The 23797-nt window shown below is 30.9% G+C and overlaps 2 protein-coding genes across 2 annotated transcripts; both read left to right on the top strand.

The window, feature by feature from the left end:
- Window positions 1–4653: 4653 nt before the first annotated feature.
- LOC103498083 (ADP-ribosylation factor 1) lies at window positions 4654–9142 on the top strand. The gene is made up of 7 exons (XM_008460559.3): window positions 4654–4890; window positions 5074–5264; window positions 5657–5727; window positions 7381–7500; window positions 8067–8185; window positions 8487–8568; window positions 8944–9142. Exons 2-7 carry the CDS (start codon window positions 5117–5119, stop codon window positions 8947–8949), a joined length of 546 nt encoding a protein of 181 aa, XP_008458781.1. The 5' UTR covers window positions 4654–4890; window positions 5074–5116; the 3' UTR covers window positions 8950–9142.
- A 504-nt stretch (window positions 9143–9646) lies between these two features.
- LOC103498082 (MYB-like transcription factor EOBII) lies at window positions 9647–12645 on the top strand. The gene is made up of 3 exons (XM_008460558.3): window positions 9647–11193; window positions 11273–11402; window positions 12075–12645. The coding sequence occupies exons 1-3, from the start codon at window positions 11052–11054 to the stop codon at window positions 12433–12435; spliced, it is 633 nt and encodes a 210-aa protein (XP_008458780.1). The 5' UTR covers window positions 9647–11051; the 3' UTR covers window positions 12436–12645.
- The last annotated feature ends 11152 nt before the right edge of the window (window positions 12646–23797 follow it).

Here is a 23797-nt window from a genome sequence, read left to right as displayed (position 1 = left end):
TATTTAATAAAATATATTCTAAAATTAAAATAAAACCAAATAATAAAAAGGATTTTCCAATTTTACTCTTTACATATACATAAGAAATTTTGGTCAATTAAATCGCGTCACGTCATCACAACAAACTTATGATGATTATATTTTGATTGGATTTGGGTAGTTAAGTTTTCTCATTTTCAACCCAATTCAAGTACCTGATGAAAAATTGGGCTAAAGAAACAATGACCTAAGCCGCCAAATAAGTGGGTCCAAGCATGACGAGAAAATGGGCCCAAGCCCAAGTCGTCAGAAAAATGGGTTCAAGCTCAAGTCTGCCAAGAAAATGGGCCCAAGCCCACCTAAACCCCATGAAATTTCTCTATAAATAGAGATCTTTGCCATTCATTTGGGAATCTTTGGTTGAAGGAAGAACTTAAGCTCTGAAGAATCGAAGATCTGAAGAATTGAAGATTCAAACTTCAAAAAGCTTTTAAGAGTGCAAGTTCTTATCAACCTCGAGATCATCATCTTCTGAAAGATTGAAGACTTGGAAGATCAAACTTTCCTCGAACACTACAAGAAATCGAGGTTTTCCTGACGCACAAAAACGCGTCGGAAGAAATGACGTTGGAAAGTACGTCTTATCCTGATGACACTTTTTGCACGTTGAATAAAGGAACTTTTCGCGACGCCGTGATAGAGTCGCCGGAAAAGATGACAACATTTTCGACGTCTGGGTGAATAGCGTCGGGAATAATAACTTATCCCAACGTCCCCTGCACGCGTCGGGAATTGTCAGTCGAAAAAGTTTAAATTTTTTAAATATATTTGACTTTTTCCGGTGCAGTACATAACGGCGTCGGGAAAAGTTTATAATTTTTTTTAAATATATTTGACTTCTCCTGACGCTGTACATAACGGCGTTGGAAGAAGTTTATAATTTTTTTTAATATATTTAACTTCTCCCGATGCCATACATAATGACGTCGAAAAAAGTTTAGAATTTTTAAATATATTTAATTTCTCCCGACGCCATGCATAACGGCGTCGGGAGCTCCCCTTTAAAACCCATTTTTCAGATTTGTTTGACAGATCTAAAAGAAAACCGAAAAATGAGAGAGAGAGAGAGAGAGAGAGAGAGAGAGAGAGAGAGAGAGAGAGAGATTCCAAAGTTCCAAAATCTAAAACTGAAACTTTTTGCACGTCGGGTAAAGGAACTTTTCCTGACACCGTGATAGAGTCGTCGGGAAAGATGACAACATTTCTGACGTCAGGGTGAATAGCATCGGAAATAATAACTTATCATGACGCCCCCTGCACGCGTCGGGAATTATCAGTCGAAAAAGTTTAAAATTTTTAAATATATTTGACTTTTTCCAATATCGTACATAACGACGTTGGGAAAAGTTTAGAATTTTTTAAATATATTTGACTTCTCTAATTTTTTTTTAATATATTTAACTTCTCCAACGCTATACTAACAACGTCGGAAAAAGTTTGAATTTTAATTTTAAATATATTTGATTTCTCCCAACGCCGTTATGCATGGTGTCGGGAGCTCCCCTTTAAAACCCATTTTTCAGATCTGTTTGACAGATCTAAAAGAAAACTGAAAAATGAGAGAGAGAGAGAGAGATTCTAAAGTTCCAAAAGAGGAAGAAATGTCATCCACCATCCGGTCTTCACCGTCAATCTTCATCGTCCGATCTTCACATTCGCCCGCCTCCCCTCATCGTCGGTAAGTGAATCCCTTCTTTTTTTTTTCTTTATTTTGGTTTAGGTATTAGAAATATAATTAAATTTGTGATTGTCTTGTGGATTTGTATAAAAAATGTTTAAACTATGTTCATTTTGTTGTGGATTTGTTGTTGATTGTGTAAATTTTGCTCTTATTCTATTGATTTTTTGTTATTGTTCTTTATGTTCTCAATCCTCCCTTCCAGTGTAATTTTTTTGTTATTTTGTTGATTTTGTTATTGTTTTTATTGTTCTTTATGTCATTTATTATTCTTTATGTTTAAACTATGTATCAATAATGTTGATTGCTAAATTTTTCATTCGTTTGTTTAGATCTCATTCTCGGTTGTGCAAAAAAAAATAGTGGATCTCCCGACGCACAAATATAGCGTCGGGAGATCCCTTGACATCTTCCAACGCTATATTTGTGCGTTGGGAGATGTCAAGGGCTCTCTCGACGCTATATTTTGGTGCGCCGGGAGAGGCTCTCCCGACTCATTTCCCCCAATGCCGTTCCTGACGCAATTTATGCGTCGAAAAAGGATATTTCGACGTATATCACCTGACGCTTTTGTGCATCAGGAAACCTTCATTTTCTTATAGTAGAATTCCAAAAGAATGAAGCTCAGACTTGCAACCACAACTTCCTGAAGATCAAAGATCAAAAAGTTCTAAGTCTTAATTTGTATTTGAGAGAAAACATCAAAAGAGTAAATATTAGAGATTGTATCTTCAACACAACATAAATCAATATATAAAGTTCAATTCTACAAATTACATTTCTCCGAAAATCTTATGTGAACAGTTTGGCATGTCCAGTGGGACAGTCTCTACCTTTCATCTCTTTCTCTTTTTGAAGAACATCTAAAGAAATCATGACATCTCAAGGCAACATTTTCAAAGCTCTAAGCGATATCAGCAAGCGGCCAAATACTCGTAGCCACTCAAGGGAGACTCAATCATCTAATGATATGCCACCCTTTGAGGTCACCTAAGCCACCAAAAGGTGGAATTGTGTAATCAAGGAAAATTCTGTGATTGACGAACACAACTCGTCCTTTGAATGCTCAAATAAGGAAGTGTCTCATTCAAATATAATGTTAATTATGGTGACTGATATGGAAACAAGCGAAGACAGAATGACTGAGCTTGAAAAGAAGATCAACATGCTCATAAAGGCCGTTGAAGAAAGGGATTATGAGATTGCATCTCTCAAGAATCACATCAAGAGTCGTAATGTTGCTGAATCAAGTCATACACATACTGTCAAGAATATTGACAAAAGGAAGGCAGTTCTGCAAGAAAGACAACCACAAAATCCGACCTCAATCGCATCGCTGTCTGTTCAGCAGTTGTAAGAGATGATTGCAAACTCCATCAAAACTCAATGTGGTAGACCTACTCAAACTTTCTCTTGTATTCCAAGCCATATACGAAGAGGATCGATAATCTCAAAATGTCAAATGGATACCAGCCACCCAAGTTCCAACAGTTTGATGGAAAGGGTAACCCAAAACAGCATGTTGCTCATTTCATTGAAACATGTGAAACTGCTGGTATACGAAGGGATTTGTTCGTAAAACAGTTCGTTTGAACTCTCAAAGGAGATGCCTTTGACTGGTACACCGATCTCGAACCCAAATCCAGTGATAGTTGGGAGCAGCTTGTGAGAGACTTTCTTAACACTGCTTCTACAGCATTCGACATATCGTCAACATGATGAAGCTTACAAACACAAGACAACGAAAGGGAGAGCAAGTCATCGACTACATCAACCGATGGAGAGCTCTAAGTCTTGATTGTAAGGATCGACTCACTGAGCTCTGAGTCTTTATGATTTTTTAATTTTTTTTTAAATTAAGCCTATAAACTCTCAAATCACCTCTAAATTTTTTGTTTTATTATTTACTTTTTACCAATACCTTTAAAAACATGTCAAAATTTGGAAACAAAAATAACAATAATAATAAATTTTGTTTTTGTTTTGAAATTTGGCTAAAAATCTAACTTTTTGTTACTCGAGAAATATGCAATGAAATTGAAAGAAATTATGCTGAACTGAAAAGAAATAAACTATATACCCAATTTGTATCCATTTTGTTTTTTAGACAACAACATAAATAAAAAAAATTAGAGATAACACTTGGAAAAATAGCAAAATGTGGCAGGAATAAGAAAAATAGCAAATTCAAGGCGTGTCCATTTATTTAATTATATTAATCCCAACTCTGCCTCTCATTATAGGATAATTCGTAGATTCAAAGTACAATATGTTAATGGATCCAACATGAAGTAGGATAATTCATTAAATGTAATTTTCTTAGTACGAAATGAAGGTGAGAGATTTATTCCTCGAACCTCATGTTTTTTGTGGGGGTGTAAACAGGTTGAGGTTGGGTTAGGGGACATTTCCAATCCAACCCATATATTTTTGGGTTGGTTGGATTGCCAACCCGAATAACCCGGATAATATTCCTAACTCAACCCTTAAAATATGGGTTCGATTGTGTTGGGTTGTAATTTTTTTCTAATCCTAATGAATAATCACTAACATTCGAACGCTGGAGACTGAGAAGGAGACGATGAACGCCGGTGATGATAGGCGAGACGAGAGGGAGAGGGTGAGTCAGAGAGTTTGGACACAACGTGAAGATTGAAGTTGAACAACGAGGAAGAGCCTAAATTTGTGACCTACTTCTTTTTCCATTTACTAAATTAATAATATAAATATAAATATAAAATTAATTCAGGATGGATTGGGTTGAACCGAATTTTTCAACTTCTAACCTAACCCAAAAACAATCCAACTCAAATAAAAAACAAAGAAAATAACCCAACAACACCCAAATTTTAAATTGATTTGAGTAGAGGAAATTATAAAAGTAATTTTTGAAGTATATATGATAATGATGATGATTGAATATATATTTAATCATTAAAGATTACCGAAAGTTGTTTTAACAGAAGAGCTGAATAAAAGGGAAGAAAGTGAAAGCGTTAGAGCCATAAAACTCAGCTCCCTCATACTTTGTTTTACCCTTTTGCCCCTCTTCCTCTCATTCACGACCTTTGTTTCTTCATCATTCTCCACCTCCGCTATTCTTCCAATCCAAATCTCTCTTCACTTTTTCATATCTTCATTCAATCCATCCCTTCTCTTTTCTTATCGCTTCTGTAATCTCTTCAACTTTTCTTCTCATCTTTTACGGATTTTGTGATGGGGATCTCGATTTCCCGATTCTTCTAATTGATATTTGTTCATCTTTTCCTGATTTCTTGTTCTCTTTTGCTGTCTTTGTTGTTTGTTAGACTGCTTGATTTGATTACTTTTGTGGGTTTCTTTTTGTTTCCTATCAGGTTCTTAGACAAATTGAAAATAGCCTCCTAAGGGAAAGGAGAAATGGGATTGACCTTCACCAAGCTCTTCAGTAGGCTTTTTGCCAAGAAGGAGATGCGGATTTTGATGGTTGGTCTTGATGCTGCTGGAAAGACCACGATCTTGTACAAGCTCAAGCTCGGAGAAATTGTCACAACTATTCCTACAATTGGTGTGTTATTTGATTACCAACCCTTTTTTCATGAAATGTCGAGTTTTGATGGCTTAATTTGTATTATTGTTACTCATTTATGAAATTGCTTCACGTGGTACGCATTGGATTGGGAATTTTTTTTTCTTTTTTTAGTTTTGTACTTTTTTTAGAAAAATGAAAATTACTGAAGTTTTTCTCTATAACTTTGATTGTGTTCAAGGTGTCGATGGCTCTGTGCTTAGTATTAGGATATTAATTGCGCGCAACTTGATATATTCCTTGCATTATGTTGAAATACTATTTCAAATCATATAATATAGGCCATGGAGTTGCTGTGTTATTTATTTATTTATCAGGACTTTTTTTTTTTTTTTTTTTTTTTTGTTGAGAATAGTGTGTTTATTTATCAGGATTTAATGTGGAGACTGTGGAATATAAGAACATCAGCTTCACCGTATGGGATGTTGGTGGTCAGGACAAAGTATGCATCTCTCTCCTCTCTTCTTGCTTGTCATTCGTGTGTGTTTGTCAATTTTGTTGCTGGATTTGGCCTTTGGGAGCGGAATATATAACTTGGAAGACATTGCTGATTAAGCACCCAATATTTTGTAGTCAGCAGTCTGATTCTGCTGTCTAGATTTGAACACGACTTCTGAATATAATTTCGTAATTACATTTTTTTATCTTACAATGTTCTGTCCTTTTCTTCAAGTATGACTTAAGTTCATTTCAGAATAGTACATCACTTGTTAGTGGTAGAATTCCTACCTATGACCTTTTAAATGAAATAGAGATGCTTCCAAGATGCATCCATGTTGGTTTGAAGGAAGCTTTTTATTTTTGTTTTCTCTTGTCTTGTTTCTTAATTATTTATTATTATTTTAACCTCTAGATACCATATGGTTATCAAAAGATGCGCAAAGCAGGCATTCTTGATTATATGCTTTGGAGGTGTTTATTTGCTAGGAAAATTTGAAGTTTTTATTAGGTTTTCTGAATGGCTTTGGTCTTGAGAGACTCTATAGGAGATCTTGGTCATATGCTTTAGGTTTTTTTACCTTATGTTGAAAGTCGATAAGGCAACTTAAGTGTATTTCGATTGGTTAAACCATCATATCCCTGACTAAAATGTTAGTGGTTTGAATCTCCAACCTCAAATGTGAATGAAAAAAAATTACATAAAACAACAAGAGCATAAAAAAACCCGGCCTACAGAGGAAGTTTGGCCTCTAGCTTTAGAGGAGTCAACTCCAATCCAAAAGAATAAGACCTAGTTGATAATTTCAAATTCCTGAGAGACCAACGCCCACAAAAAAGATTTAAATCTAATAATATTCCACCCTCTAACTCTTCTAAGAAACATCCACACCTCTGAGCCCTCAAACCCTTTGAAAATTCTACCATTCCTCTCAATCCAAATGCCACAAGATAGCAGGGGAAAGAAAGGGAAAAAAAGCCAAAAAAAGAAACTTTGCTCTTATCAGAAGGAGAAAAACTCCTGCCATCACTGAATGACAATCTTATCTCTGGGAAGAATGCTTTGGAATGGGATCCAAGGTATTCACTCCATGATGCAAGACCTTTCATGCAAAGAATTTGACCTTCTTGATGACTATAACCTAGAGAGAGGATAAAGAAAGAACATTAGGGGGACCAAGGGACAAGTAGGAGATAGAAAAGTGAGCTACAATCAAGTTGCTTGCTAGTTGCCACCCCTGGGTCTAAAAGAGGAGAGAATTTTTTTAGGGAGGATGGTGTTTGGAGTTTTACTTCCTTTGATGGCTTCATTTGGGCTGTTGGGCCCCTATTTTTTACTGTGTGTGCGTGTTATTCCCGTGTTTTTGATACTCAATAGTTGGAAGTGCATACTGTAATTTTTGTTCAGTGGCCTGTTTCGCTCTTCACTATTGCTTGGAGTTTTTCTTTCTCGATGCCTGTGTCATGGACCAATTATGTCTCAGTTTCAAGGTGTCTAGCTTGCTGGGCAGAATCATAATTGAGATTTGGGAAGACTCTATTATTCATTACATGTTTGCTTTTTGACAACTGTGACGAGATATTGTTATGTACAGTGTATCTGGATAAGTTTGATGGTAACTGATTCATGTATTATTAATATTTACCAATTGAATAGATTCGTCCACTGTGGAGGCATTACTTCCAAAACACACAGGGTCTTATATTTGTTGTGGATAGCAATGACAGAGATCGTGTTGTTGAAGCAAGAGATGAATTGCACAGAATGTTGAACGAGGTGTGGCCCTGTTCTATTTTTCTTTCCATACAATTGAACTTGCTTTCTTTTTCGGAATAAAGCTTGTGACTGAAATTTCTTAGGTTGCTTCCTGCTCTATCATGTATATGCATATAAAGTGAGCAAGTGTGGCACTGTTCTATCATATCATAGTTCGCTTCCTGCTTGAAATTTCTTGGAACAGATTTGATGTTCATTATATTTAATTTATATTTTTATAAGAATATTAATTAGATTTATTGTTACACGCTTTTGATTCATTTGCTCACTTCAGATGCTAATGACAGGATGATTTAGAAATTACTGATCTGCATGTTTCTTACTTTGGTCTTAATATACATACCAAATGAAAAATTGGTGATGCAGTGTAAGGTTTCTTTTTCTCTATGTATTCCACTGCAGTCCTAACAATGCTTTTTTAATCCTAAGCTTCTTATTGAGGCAGCAATTATTTTTCCTTGTAATATCTGAAACTTCTCTGTTGCGTTAGCTGTATTCATAATTTGTTAGCTTCTGCCGGACCTAAAGAAAATAGACAATGAGTTTCCCAACTATTCTGGCTTCAGGATGAACTGAGAGATGCTGTGTTGCTCGTATTTGCCAACAAGCAAGACCTTCCAAATGCGATGAATGCTGCTGAAATTACCGACAAGCTTGGTCTCCATTCACTCCGTCAACGCCACTGGTAAAATATGTTTCTTCTTTTTTTTCCTGAAGTTATGATTTATTTCCTCAAGATATGGCATCTTAATGTGTCCATTTTCATTTTAGTGCTTTCTTAGATTTACATTTTGGGAGAAACCAGTTATACTAACTTTTGGTTCATGAATGAGTGGTTTAAGCCTGGGCCTATTGATTAAGTATCTATTATTCAAGTCAAAGATTACCTGAATGTATATTGTGGAAACTTACTTCTATGCTGTTAAAATTTAAGAACCATGGTCTACCGGATGTGTGCTAATATATACATTAACATTTCATTTCAGGTACATTCAGAGCACCTGTGCAACATCTGGAGAGGGTTTATATGAGGGTTTAGACTGGCTTTCCAATAATATTGCTAGCAAGGTCAGTCAGCACAAAAATCTATTTAGACCATCTTAAGTCTCATTTTTCCACAATATTTTAGTTAAAAATTCTGATTCATATTTGGATATTGGCCTTAATTTTAAATTGTGGGAACTGAATATTTACTTTCAAGATGGCAAAGAAAATCTCCACTTGTTTAAAAGACTTCTAATCTGAAAAAAGGATAACACACACTTGCACCAATAAAGAGGCATAAAAAGAACTGAATCTTGTAGTCCTTTTTGCTTGGAGAGCTCCATCTCTCCCTCTCTTTTGTATATGGTTATTTTATGAATAAAATATGTGCTTCTCTTCAGAAGAAATATTCATTTTGAAGATCATTTGTAAATCTAGTAGCCTCCCTTCCTTTTACAGGCATGAGGCAGTTGAGGTTTTTGGCTGTCGGACTCTGGACCGTGGGTGAAGTTTGGTGATGATAGGGGTATAGTTCGTTTTTTCTAAAGAAGTGTTGTTAGCAGCAGAACAGTTTGCCAGACTTCTATATGTACTCTCTGTTTGTATACTTGCGGCTTGATCTAAAATTATCTAACCTTGTTATAGTTTCTTTGGTGAAGTTAATCTTGTCATAATTTCCATCACTTTGCTTTAGAGATCTCCATTGTCTCTCTACCTTGGGTATGGAGTTCAGTGGGAGAATCTCGTCTGTGCCAATCTGGCTCATTAATTTCCTCTGTGGTACAAAATGTCGTGCGAGGTTAGCTGGCGGATGCTGGCTCACCAATACAGATCAGACCCCTCTTCCTAAATTTGGTGAAGTTCTAAAATCAAGTGCAATAGGTTTATCTTTATGAAGTTGCTTTCTCTTTTTGCTTGAAGGAATGTAGGCGGAACTTTCAAGAATCCATTAAAATCTGAATTGTCTCAATTCGATGTAAATGCCAATGCCCTCTTGCCTTTAACTTTAATAACATCGTTTTCTTTTAGGGTCTTGAAAAGATGGACACCACCCACACCCATTTACAAACCTGATCATAGGTTCCTTAAATTTGCTTATGAATAGTGTTGCCTCCATTTAACTTCAGCCATTGACTTTTGAAACTGCTTCATAGATGAGTAGTTTTTTTTTCCAAAATTATCAGAAATATTATCTACTTTATAATCTATGGACAGCGGAATTATTATTCATCCTTGTTCGGTTTTACTGCTGTGTTTCTGAATGATATGGGTTCAAGCCATCGACATTATGATTCTATATGCAGTTGTTAATCAGGTAGCACTCTGGAGACATATAACCAGTTGTATCTTTGCAACTCAAAGCCAGCCAACTACACGAATTTGTAATAGCTAAATTTCATACAAGTCGAAGTTCAGTTTATAGCCGGTTTGGTATGATTTTTTAAGTGCTTAATTGAAATTAAAGTGTTTTTTTAGTGAAAATAATGGTATTTTTAAGTACTTAATAAGTCGTTTCAAACGGAGAGTTAGTTGGATGGTTGATGTTTTTATGACATATTCAAATGCTTAATTTGATGTTGTCTTATGCATATAGGATTTTGGTTGTTCAAACTTTGGAATTTTTCCCCCCTTGGCTGTGTTGCGTTTAAAGTTTTGTAAGTAAATATATTAACCATAAGTCTATACTTTTAAGAATAACTTTATTTTTATATTAGTTACAACTTTTCTTTAAAAAGGAAATTTTATTTAAACCCATTTAAGGGGTTTTGTGTGTGTGTGCACGTTTTTTTAAGGTAAATGTACATTTGTTAGTGAAGATTATTCTAATTTGTTCATAGTTTTAAAAATTAACTTTCGAAAAACCTTGGGATTAGTACATCTCTTCAGTTGAAATTTATATTCATTGTTGGCAACAAATGAACACAAATTCTTCAAAATCTTTTTGTTTTCTGTTTTTTTTTTCTTCAAATGATGTAGATGAATCTTAAAAAAAAAAACATTTATTACCATTACAATATATCAATGTATTGAATACCATTATCCATTCATTAACACCATTGCCATCCTTTTTTCTTTTAATTCATAAACATCCAACATGATAAACGAGTGTTGAAAACGATTTCTGTAAACTTCTATTTAAAACCCTAGTGACCTAAAGCCTACTATATTGATTGATTACATAACTCTCTATATATATGTATATGCATAAAAAAAAAAGTCATATTTATCCTTTAAACTTTACCTCCTTTTTCTACTTACCTAAAAATTGCCTTCCCCATCATTTGACCAATTGATGTATGTCATGCACAGAATGGAAAATTGGAAAACATCATGTTATTCTATAGTGAATATTCATACATACATACATACAAATTGAGAGTTAGGTAAAATATTTTAAAAGGTTTTTAAAATTACATGAAAAAATGAACTGTTCTCTTCCTATGGTTTGGGTTGCCTTGTCTATATATAAGCCACTTAACCCCATCCCTACATCTTATTAGTAGCTTCCTACCACATCTCTCTCTCTCTTAAGGAAAAAGCAGAAGAAACTTTTGAGAATAGAGAAAATGGGTACAGAGAGATTAAGTTCTTCTCAGGATGATGATGAAGTGAGAAAGGGGCCATGGACAATGGAAGAAGACTTAATGCTGATGAATTACATTGCCAATCATGGTGAAGGTGTGTGGAATTCACTGGCCAAAGCTGCAGGTAAATTCTCTCTGTTTCTTGGCATAGCAATCTTTGCTTTCTTATTCTGAAGGGGAACTTTGTTGTTTTGAATTTGTAGGTCTTAAACGTACAGGGAAGAGTTGTCGTCTCCGGTGGCTGAACTATCTCCGGCCTGATGTTCGGAGAGGTAATATAACTCCTGAAGAACAGCTATTGATCATGGAGTTGCATTCTAAATGGGGTAACAGGTCAGTTTTCTTGATCGTGTGAGCTAAACTTGTAGAAGCCTATTATCAAAATAGTTTTTGTAACTTCATTTTTCTTATGTTCTTTCGAGTTAATGATGGTTATTGATTGTACACTTAAGAGGACGACGAGTATCTTCATTAGTTTTGAAAATTAAGTTATTTGTGAGAACAACTAAAGAAAAGTTTATGGTCGTCTGTTCTGATAATGCCTAGTTACCCGAACTTTTTATGGTCTTTCTGTTCTGAAAAACAGAGAAGAGTTTTGGAAAAACAGTTCCTAATTGACATATATCTGTCATGAACATAAATGGTTTTGTGAACATACAAATACAAGTTTTTAGGAATGTATGACATGGAAAGCAAGATCTTCTCTCTGTACAAAATACCATTTTGGATGGCTTTATTGCACGTTTTAAAAACCTTATAAAGGAAGAATAAAGTAATGAGAACTTTCCATTTTTAGCTGAACCCTCTGCTGTAGTTGGCATTTCCTTTTCACAAAAAGGAAAAAACAAAATGGCTTTTTGCTATTTTTATTTTTTATGTATTTCTTTATCAGAAGAATATGGGAAATAGTGAAGATAAATGTCATCAATAACAGTATTCAAAGCGTCAATGATTTCGTAATTGCTTTCCCAATGTGTTTAAAGCTAAATGTTGAAGATAATACAGGTGGTCAAAAATTGCAAGACACCTCCCTGGAAGAACAGATAACGAGATAAAGAACTATTGGAGGACGAGGATACAAAAGCATATCAAGCAGCAGGAGGAAGTTGAGAGAGTTCGTGACCAGATGATATCAATTGGTAACTGTTCAGAGACGAATGACGACTGTGCCATCAGTCCGTGCAGCCAAGTTTCGAGCTTTTGTAACGTTGCAGAGCCGATGGAGATCAGCCATGACTATTTCCCTTCATCTCAAGGGGATATGGAGGCCATGGCCTATCAACACACAACTTGGGATCGTGGGGATGGGGCAAATGACAACTACTGGAGCATGGAGGATCTTTGGTCAATGCAATTACTTGATTGAATGTTTGCAGAGAGGAACAACTTGAACTACCTAGTATTGGGTTTAAATCATGTATAGTTGAATCATGAATAAAAATTTTCCTTATGTATATGTGTGTGATCTTTTCATGGGACGTTTGACAGAAGCTCAACTGACAGCTAAACTTGATAAGGACAACAAAATCTCTTTGCTATCTCTGCCATAGTATAATATTGTCCACTTTTCGAACCACCCACAATCGTTCCATTCTCTAATTAATGTAAGATTTTGTTCGTATTCCAAATAAAATTGACAATTGAAATAGATCTTAAATACTTTTGAGTGATCTCTTACGACTTACTCAATACATCTAGTTTTGATTCCACTTGGCGGATTAATTATGAGCTACTTCGACGATTTTCTTTCACTTTTGATTATAAATCAATGATCAAACAACATATAGTAATTCCTTTTAGAATAACACAGATAAAGAAAACTGGACAACACTTAGGTCCATAAGTCGTTTTCGTGTATGAGCATAAGGAAGGGAGTAGTTGAGATGTTAGAATGGCATCTTTTGAGGAATTTCCTCACATGTTTTTATCATCAAAGTTTTGACAGCTCTTTTTGTAAATGTGATAAAGTCTACATGTGGTTCATTATGCCTAAGAGAGTTGGAGGATAATGTTTTTTCATGTTGAGCTTTAAATTTTGTAGCTTTTACTTTTAAATTAGCCTAATCTCATGTGTTGCTTTTAAAACATGATGCCATTTTCTTTTTCCTCTTTTAGTAGTAATTTTGAAATTATTTCCTCAAAATATGGAAAATTTTGAAAATAAAAACTCTATTGTGTGAAGAAAATAGTAAATGAATTTCCACATAAATGTTATTTCAACATTTCCTTTTCAATAGGTTAAAACAATTACAAATTAAGTAAAAGAAAGTATTCTCCTTGTACCTCTACTCTATACTACTTTGTATTCTCCTCAATTTATTTCCCAACTTTTTAAATACATTAAAAATTAACATTGTCTAGAGTGATTAATCCTGATATACATTGATAGATAATAGTAGTTTGTCGGTGTTCATCATTGATATTTAGTTATATTTGAAAATATTTTTAATAATTTTGTTATTTAAAACAATTATTTGTAAAAAATAAAAATAAAATTCCTACGTATATTTTCAAAAATTAGGGTTGTGGAAGATAAGTAGAACCATATACTACAAAATGATAATACTAAATTAAAACAACTTTATTCAACTCACTTAAATGTGATAAGGAGGGTAGCCTCATGCTACAACCCTTTACTAATATTTTTGGACTTTAATGATCTTATTTAATTATAATTTAAATAGTAATAAATACACTCAGTTTACAAATTAGAATTTTTATCAAGTGGAGAAGAATTAACAATTAGTAAATGGTTTGTATATTTGTGTACTTCATTAAATTCAAATTTATGATGAAAGAAAATGAGATTTGACTTAAACAAAATGCCAAAATTTAAGTCTTCTTCTTCTTTTTTTTTTTTTTTTTTTTTTGTTGGGTTAACAATTAAATAAGATTCACTTTTCATTCCAAAAACAAAAACAAAAACAAAATAAAAAGTTAACTTTTATTAAGTGGAAATATGTGGCCTATATTGCTCTAAAGAAAAATGTTGGGGTGCAAGTGCTTGTATGTTGTTACCATGTGCACTCCTTCAATCTACCCATCCAAATTTGATCATATCTCAATCTCATAATTTGTAGCAACCTAGTAAAGCTTTTTGATCATTTTAAATAACAAAATTAATGAAAATATAACGAGGCGATAAAATATTTACACTGTATAGAACAATTTCGAAAATAGAAAAAACTTACAAACAAAAATATAAAAAATGTCTCATCAACAATGCGCATAATATATTTGGTATACGATCGTTTAGATTTTGCTATTGTTTCATACACGATTCTTAAAATTTGGTCGTTTAGATTTGGCTATCCAAATCTAAACGATTAAATTTTTTTCAATTTTTTGTACGATCGTTTAATTTGGTTACACAATCGTTTAGATTTAAGTAGTTAAATCTAAATGATTTTTTTTCAAGATTTGGTACACGATCGTTTCGATATGACTAAACAATTTTTTCTGATAAACGATCGTTTAGATTTGTTTACAAGATCGTTTATTTTTTTCAAGATTATTTGGTACAGAATCGTTTAGATTTAACTACCCAAATCTAAACAAGCTTTTTTTTCTTCAAATCTTTTATATTTAGTACACAAGAACAACCAAATAAAAGTTTGAAAAAAAAATAGATATTTTATATTTGATACACGATTTTGAACTAAATAACAGTTTGGAAAAATAAAAGAGGAAAAAAAGAAAGACGATGGAAAAAAGAAAAAAATTCGCAGAGGAGAAAAAAGACGATAAAAAGGAAGGACAAACCTGAAATATTTAAAAAATGACTAAGTTTATGGAATTTGTTATACGGGCCGTAAATATTTTATCGTTTGTTATATTTATGAAAATTTCTCATGAAAATATTTATAAATATAGCAAAATTATGTAATTTATGATATAAATAACTTACTTTATTGGAAAAATGCCTTCAAGAATAAGTGTTTTACTTTTATTTATAATTTTTTTTAATGGGACCATACTTTAAAAGGGTGGTTTGGGACCAAGACTATCTAACCTCTATAATAATCTTTTCTTACTACAGTAAATAATCTTTAAAAGTCTCAAATTAGCTACATAAATACTATTCTAAGGCTCTCTTTTTGTTATAGGTTTTACTATTTTACATTAATCATTTTTTATTATTTATTATAGTATTTACTATTTTCTTATCAGAGTACACTAGTTTGTATACTAAACACAAATTAAATTTATATATACTTCAAACAAAAAACTGGAGGAGTGAATATGACACCATCTTAATATCTTCCACGTGAAACATTATTTTTATTGATCTGATTGTCATATATAATGTTTTTCAAACTAAAAATTTTATTCATCTGAGGAGTTTAGTTATTTCCAAAATGACAAAAAGAAAAAAAAAATTATACATTGGGTACAAATTTAATTTTAATTTAGTTCTTGATGTATAAACAAAAGCGGATAAAAGTATTTCTTTAAGAAATTGTTTTAAATTAAAAAATTAAGAAAAAATATTTACAAATATAACAAATATTTCATAGATGTATATTAGTAATAGACCGTGATAAATATCGAGTTAGATATCTATTAATATGTATCAATATTTATCAATGATAATAATCTATAGTTGTCTTTTAACATCTATCAATAATATTTTTTTATATTTATAAATAGTTTTGTTTATTTTACTATATTTGAAAAGAACTCTCTCGATATTGTTACATTATTTTGTTTTAAAACTTTTAATGGGGAAGTAACTAAGACTTTAATACTATGATCCCATACGAAAGAAATCAGATTATTGTAAGTTGTAAATGAAGTTAAGTGCTCCTCAATGATAATAATAAATAACTAATAGTTAATATCAATTTATATTTTTATATTTTAATTAATAATTATGTCAATTTAAATTCTAAATTTTGACGAGTGTATCAATGATATTATTTTTTAAATTTCATTCAACAAATACCGTGCGAAATCTATAATTAAGTAACCCATTAAATTTTTACATCTTCTTCGTTAGCAAATCAATTTAGACTATTTATTAGTTACTTTTGAAAATCATTTTAGACCATTTATTACAATTATCCTTGAAAATTATTCAATTTATTAATTCTCAAATGTACGTAAAATTTTTCAAATGTCGGTTTACAAAATAGGCGAGTAAAGTAATTACATAGATATTTTTCAAAGAAAATTTTGTCTAACAATCTAACTTAATTTGTTTATGAAAGTTTAATTGATTCAATTTAAAGATTTACCCAATGAATTTTTTGAAGAGTGTAAATCGTAGGGGTTTGTATCAATTTGAACCTTAATTAAACTAATAATTTTATCAATTTAAACCTTAAACTTTTGTAAATGTATTGATTTAAACTTTAAACTTTAAAAAATGCATCCAATTTAAAGTTGGACTTTTATAAAAGCATTCAAATAAAACATAATGGAAGGTTGAAGGGTGTAGGATGAAATTAAATTTCCTTAAATCCATGGTGCAACCCCAACTCTAGATTTTATTTTAATTAAAACAGGATAGATTAAAGATGACAATTTAGTTCATGGCTATTTGTTGAAAATAAATAATAAGCTATCAAATGGTGTTCATTATTACCCTCAACTAATTTAGTTTTCTTTCCTTTAGATACCAAAAGAGGTTTGAGAAATATACCTTTTCGGTCCTCAATTTTGGATGGAAAAATAAAATTTTAATCATAAATTATTTTTTTTTACTTTTTTTTACGTCAATACGAACATAGCTGACATCACATTTGTATAATTAAGGGTGAAATTAAAGTATTTATGATCTAACTTTAAAAGAGATAGTGAAATTAAAGTATTTATAGTCTAACTTTAAAAGAGATAGTATAAATATTTTTGAGTTACGCTCATTTTTTTTAAATTTAGTTCTTGAATTACAATAACTATATTCAACTAAGTTCATTGAAATAAATAGTCTTTAAAATGTATAACTTCTTTTTAAGAATAATGAAAGAAAAAAAAAACAAAATATCTATATTGACAAAAGTTGAAGGACAAAAACCCACTCTACACCAATATGAGCCCAACTCTGTTGGTTGTTTCTGAGGGCAAGAGATCTCGAGTTCAAATCTTCTCATCTCATGTTGTAGTTAAAAAGACTTTTAGAAAAACCACTTCACACAAGTACGAGCTATTAGTAAATATAATTAATTCAACCTCTTTTGGGATAAAATCAATCCAAATATGTGGTGAACTTCCATTAGATGGATAAATATTTATTATCATTTAAGATATATCATAATATATTGAAATGTGTTTCAACCATTCTTATGTTATCACATGTCAAACTAATCTAAAATCGATTCTATAAAAAGATTTGTGTTATTAATTGATTCAAAACAATCATATTCAAAAAATTGGTAAAAATATTTGAGTATGAAAATCTGAACATTTAACTTAAAAATAAAATAAATCTTTAATTTTATTTATTTGTTCGCGTAAAAATTTAAATTGGTGTAAGAATATAGAAATATATTCATTCAAATTTAAATAATTAGATAAATTTAGTTATTGATTGATTTTTGTTTGTGTATGAGAACATATTCTAATTTAGTAGTACATAAAGTTAATGCTCTAAAACGTGATGTTCAAAGTTTTGGAATTCGTTTAGTTCCAATTATATGAAATCCTCACAAAAAGTAAAAAGTTCCATGTTTGCTTTTCTTTTCTTTTCTTTTTTTTTTTCTCGAGAAATTGATTTTATTTGAAAAGAATATATTGAATAATGAGTTACGTTTTAAATATAGCAAAATGAATTAAAATATTTACAAATATAACAACATTTCAGACATTGTTAATGATAAAGACTAATTAAACTTTTATCGATGTGGATTAGTGATATTGAGATGAACATCAATAGAAGTTTTTCAATATGTATTATTGATAGATTTTGAAATTTTAATATATTTATAAATATTTTAAATAATTTTATCGTTTGAATTTCTAAAAAACAATTGTTCTAGGTGAAAAATGTAAATAAATTAAAAAAAAAAATTCTAAATTTAGAAACCTTTTTATAATAATGTTTAGATTGCATGAACCCATTGTTCATGTTATATATAAATACAAGTTAATATATTAAACTTATTACATCTTTCGATGTGAAACTTTATAAAATAAAATTGTAAATCTCCAAATCAACTTCATGTTAGCTGTAAGAATTGAGTTCCTTACACAATCAAATATTATAAAACAAAGAATCAAGTTTCCTAATCTAATATTCGAACACTCCACAAGAAATTCTAATTTATCAATTAAAACTTAGTTTATAGACAAGACTCTTAAACCATCCCAACAAAAACCATAATATACCACATCATAATTCATAATAAAAAGACAAAAAAAAAAAAAAAAAAGTCCTACTTAAAATGTCATGATAAGGATAGAATTATAAAATTTTAAAACTAATCAAAATTAATAAATAAAATGTGAATAATAATTTGATGTCTTCATAGTGATATCACATTTATTTTTTATAAAGAAAAAAAAAAGGTTATCAATTATGATATGCATCCAAGAAAAAGAAAAAGTACTCAATTATGATTTATTCTCATCCATCGCAACCAACATGAGATGACACTTTTTTACTAAAAACATAAAGCATCTCAAAAAGTCCTCAAAAGTAAAGATGTCAAACTCTCTAAGTTTATTGAGAGCATCATTTCAATTAACAAAAACTTAAAAGACCTTCCAAACAAAACAAAAAGACGTATTTGGTGTATTTTAAGTTGCACCGATCTTCATGTCGTGCATTTAAGTTTTTAACAATTATATAATTTTGAGATTCGTTTTTTTTATATTTGAAACCTTAAAGATGAAATTGTAATTACGACCATAATTCAAGGATACATTTTACAAATTTGTAAGATAAAAAATGTGGATAAGAGAGAATAAATATATAAATTAGGCAAAAACACAATTTTGGTTCTTATACTTTTAAGTTTGTTCAACTATAGTCTATGTACTTTCAACTGTTCAATTTTAATTTATGTATTTTCAGTAATTAGTCCCTAGAGCTAGTTTATTGTTAATTTTTTTAAAAAGAATTTTGGTTAGTTACTAACATTTTTTTTACGAAGCCAGAAAACATTTTTACATGTTGTATTTTCTTATATGAAAATTAATATTATTATTAAATCAATTTTGATAAAAATTAACTTTGAGACACAACATATGAGATTTACTTATAAAGACTAAAATTGAACAAACATTAAAGATACGAGGTCGGAAAATGCTATTTTTGCCCGTAAATTTATAATTGTGGGGTAGGGTGTCGTGGATTTTTTTTTTTTTTTTTTTTTTTTGTTGAAATTACTTCACAATTGAAAAGGCTAAACAAAGGACAAAAGGTAAAAGGGCTAAAGAAAAGGCTCTTTTTGCTTTTTTTTTTTTATAATTGTTCACAACACCCATATCTCTTCCAATGCAAAAGATCAAAATCTTCCCTCTCCTTCTCTCTTTATTAATAAGCACATGTTATATGAGCCACATTTTTAAAATCATGAAATACATGATATGCACGTGGAACATTTGCAAAACTTTCATCACATGTTAGGTTCGGCCATATATCAATTCTATATTGTCGTCTTTTAAAACGCATATATATATATATATATATATATATATGATATTTATGGCCACTAGATTTTTAGTTATATATGTGTGTGCATATTATATTCACTTATGTTTGCATATATATGCATGTAACCTATCAATAAGTTTAATTATCAATTGACATCTGTATATGTGTTTACGATCACGAAATCGAAATCTACGGTTCGAATCTATTTTGTCCTATTGTTGTTAAAGAAAAGAAGGAAAAAAGAGGTCTTCATCTTTTATATATATATTGAAGTTCGTGTTGAAGAATTAATCTTTTAAAATGGGCCAATCTCTCCTTTGGGTTGGGTTTAGGAATCAAATAATGGCTATCTATATATGCTTGGCCCAACCTACACATTCAAGCCTAAAAATGGGCTGTTCCACACCATTTTGGCTCTGCCTTCTTATTTTAAGAAAAATAAACCATGTAGCCTAGTAGGGTTAAAGATATAGGAGGTTATTGGTATAGGCTATTTTGTTCCAATCCATCTTGTCTAATTTGTGGCAAAAATAATCTTTTGGTGTTTGGAGGTTGGAATATAAATTCTATTTGGTTCCTACAATTAGTTCTTAAAAGTTTGTAAAAGTATCTAAAAAAATAAATTTATAATTAGGTCATTCGATGGTTAGATGATGGTTGTTAAGTCGTAAACATGGTATGTAGTTCTTTCAACAAAACATTGTAGATAGGAGATTTGGATGACAAAGAGGATCAATCACCATATCAAGGATAACGAAACAAAGGCTTCTAATATTGAATGATGGATGCTGGAGATAGTGGTTGTGGCTAGAACATGCAGCAAAGGTAAGCGTATCAAACATTCTATTAGATTAACTAATTGTCTCATATGACTTTGAAGATTGTTTTAAAATATTTTGAGACTCAAATGGCATCTTTTTTAAACTAATGAAAGAGATTAAACTTTACTTATGTATCTAATAACCAACTACTAATTTTTTAATACACCCATAAATTTTTAATTCTGTGTCTATTATAAAATATTTGATATAAACAACATTAATATTTCCTTAAAATAAATATATATTAGACATATAATTATAGTTTTTCTAGTCTTATAAGACTTTAAATCTTCCATTTTGTTAGAGTAATTTATAAAATTTAAGATTTATCCAAATAGGTCAAATATGTATATTAGATCAATTTTTAAAGTCAGGACATTTTTAATGGATATATAGTTTTTTTTTTCTGGAAAAATGTTTTAATGGATATTTTAGGACATGTTAGAGTTCATAAATGTGGTATACACAAGCTAAAAGGTTAAAGAGACCAATTAAAAACTTTTGCAAGGGTTTGATGTATTGAATACACTACAAGAAAATGGAGGTCTCCTGACACACAAAAGCGTCGGGAGATATATGAAAAACATCGAAAAATCTTTTTCCAACACATAAATCTGAGTCGGAAACAGCGTCGGGGGAAATGAATCGGGAGAGGCTCTCCCGACGCACAAAATATAACATCGGGAGATCCCTTGACATTTCCCATCTTCCGACACTATATTTGTGCGTCGGGAGATCCTTTATTTATTATTTTTTTTTTGCAAAACTGAGAATGAGATCTAAACAAACTAATGGAAAAATTAACAATCAACATTATTGATACATAGGTTAAACATAAAGAACATAAAGAACAATAACAAAAAATCAACACAATAAGAACAAAATTTACACAATCAACAACAAATCCACAACAAAATGAACATAGTTTAAATATTATTGATACAAATTCACAATACAATCACAAGTTTAATTATATTTCTAATACCTAAACCAAAATAAAAAGGAAAAAAAAAAAAGAAGAGATTGACTTATTGACGGCGAGGGGCAACGAACGAATGTGAAGATCGGACGACAGAGATTGACGGCAAAGACCGGACGGTGGATGACGACGGAAATCTTCTTCCTCTTTTGGAAGTTTGAAATATCTCTCTCTTCTCATTTTTCAACTTCCTTTCAGATTTGTCGAACAGATCTGAAAAATGGGTTTTAAAGGGGAACTCCCAACGTCGTTACTCATGGCCTCGGGAGAAGTTAAATATATTTAAAAAAAATCATAAACTTCTCCCGACGCCATTCCCGATTAATCACCAATGGCATCAGGATCTTCGATTACTCCCGACGATGTCCTCGATGTCATGTAGGATGCGTCGGAAAAACCTATCTGACATAATTAATGTATGAAAATTTCCAACTGATAGTTCTCAACGCGTGCATGTGATGTCGGGATAAGTTGTTATTCCCGACGTTATTCACCTCGACATGTAAAAAGTTAGATAAGGTGTATTTTTCGACGTCGTTTCTTCCGACGCCTTTTTATGCGTCAGAAAAAACTTGATTTCTTGTAGTAATAGAAAAATAATAGTTCAAGCATAAATTTATTATTTGGCTAAGTAATAAAATAACCGAAATCTATATAATTAAATCTCACATAGCCTAATTGGTTGATTTCAATTCTTACTATTATATATATCTTATCTGCTCAATCACATTAAAGGTGAGTGAATATTCAACCTCTGATTTTTTTTATGGATGATATATTGTTTATTTAGTGAGTTAGAAACATGGAGAATTGAGAATATATTTGACACCTAGCAAAAAATCAAATTAAACTTTTCTTTATTTTAAAAGAAAATCAAATTAAATCTTGATTATATGAAGATGGAGGTGGTGGGAGAATATTCATAAATATAATATATCCTTTCACACTTAGCAAAAGAAAAGAAAGAAAAGAAAGAAAAGAAAAGAAAAGAAAAGAAAAGTAAAGAAAAGAAAAGAAAAGGTAGTATGCGGCAGAGATAGAAGAAGGAAGGGGTATCATTATCGTTATCCTTTCTCCCTTCTCACCCCCATGCTTCAATTTGATCTATCTATCTCTCACCAGCTTTGTTGTCACCACAATCCACGTGGCATCCTTTCCTTTGTTGACCTATATCCTCCTCTCCTCCCTCTTCCTCTTCCTCTTCCTTTTCTTGGTGTGAAAGAAACACTTTTTACCACTTCGGGATTATGGACTAATTATATTCAATATTTCTTTTTAACTCTCACGTGTCGCCTCTGTAGCATTGTTGTTGTAAAATGGATTTTGTTATATTATTATTTCTATTATTTTTGTTTTAAAAATTATCTTCACCTCTGTGTGTTGCCAAAATAATATTTAAAGGAGTGTTAAATGACGTTTTTGCCCTTCATATTTTAAATTGATTTTCTTTCTTTTTATTAATAATATTTTGGGTTTTATAAGTGTAGGAGGTTAATACATCAGTATTTTTTTTCCAATATATTTTAATTATTACTAAACACAATATTTTACTCACCAAACTAGAACAAAAACTCATCCCCAATAAACACAATATTATTGGACCATGCAGTGACAAAAAAAAAAAAATGAAATAGAAGAATATAACAAAGAAGAAGGATAGATAGACGAGGGATGCATACAAACAAAAAAGTTGTAGATTAAAATTAAAATTAAAATCAAAATCAAAATGAGAAAGAAACATCAATACTGATATTCTTTAGAATCATGTCTGTCATCGAATTCTACGATTTATCAGAAATTATTTTAGTCATATACTAGACGAAGATTCTCAAAGTTATGATCATAAGATTTAGTTTAGAGAGCATTTTATCATTTAATATTTCCAATATCTTCTTAAATCTAATTATTTTGAAGCTATAACCATCAAATTTGGTTAAGAAAGCATCTCATCGTTTAATTTTTGCAACGTCTTCTTAGATTCTAATTGTTTTGAAGATATGACCATAAGATTTGGTCTAGAAAGTATTTCATTATTTAATCTTTCTCGATATCTTTTTAAATCTAAATATCTTCTAATATTATTTAATCTAATTATTTGAAGGTTTATAGACTTATCTAATTTTTTTTAATAGATGAGATAATTCAAATTAGAAACAATAAAATGAGAATGATATTATATATGTTGATTTGACTCATAGTGAAAACAACTATGGAGATAGTCTTTAATTCCTTAAATTAGAGATAACTGTAGTAATGATTTATTTATTTCTAATTCAAATGAATAAGAATGGATGAGAATACAAAATTAGGCATAGAAAATAAAGATAAAAAT

The sequence above is a fragment of the Cucumis melo genome, chromosome 9 (assembly GCF_025177605.1).
Source record: "Cucumis melo cultivar AY chromosome 9, USDA_Cmelo_AY_1.0, whole genome shotgun sequence".
Lineage (NCBI taxonomy): Eukaryota > Viridiplantae > Streptophyta > Magnoliopsida > Cucurbitales > Cucurbitaceae > Cucumis > Cucumis melo.
This window is presented reverse-complemented; position numbering and strand designations above follow the sequence as displayed.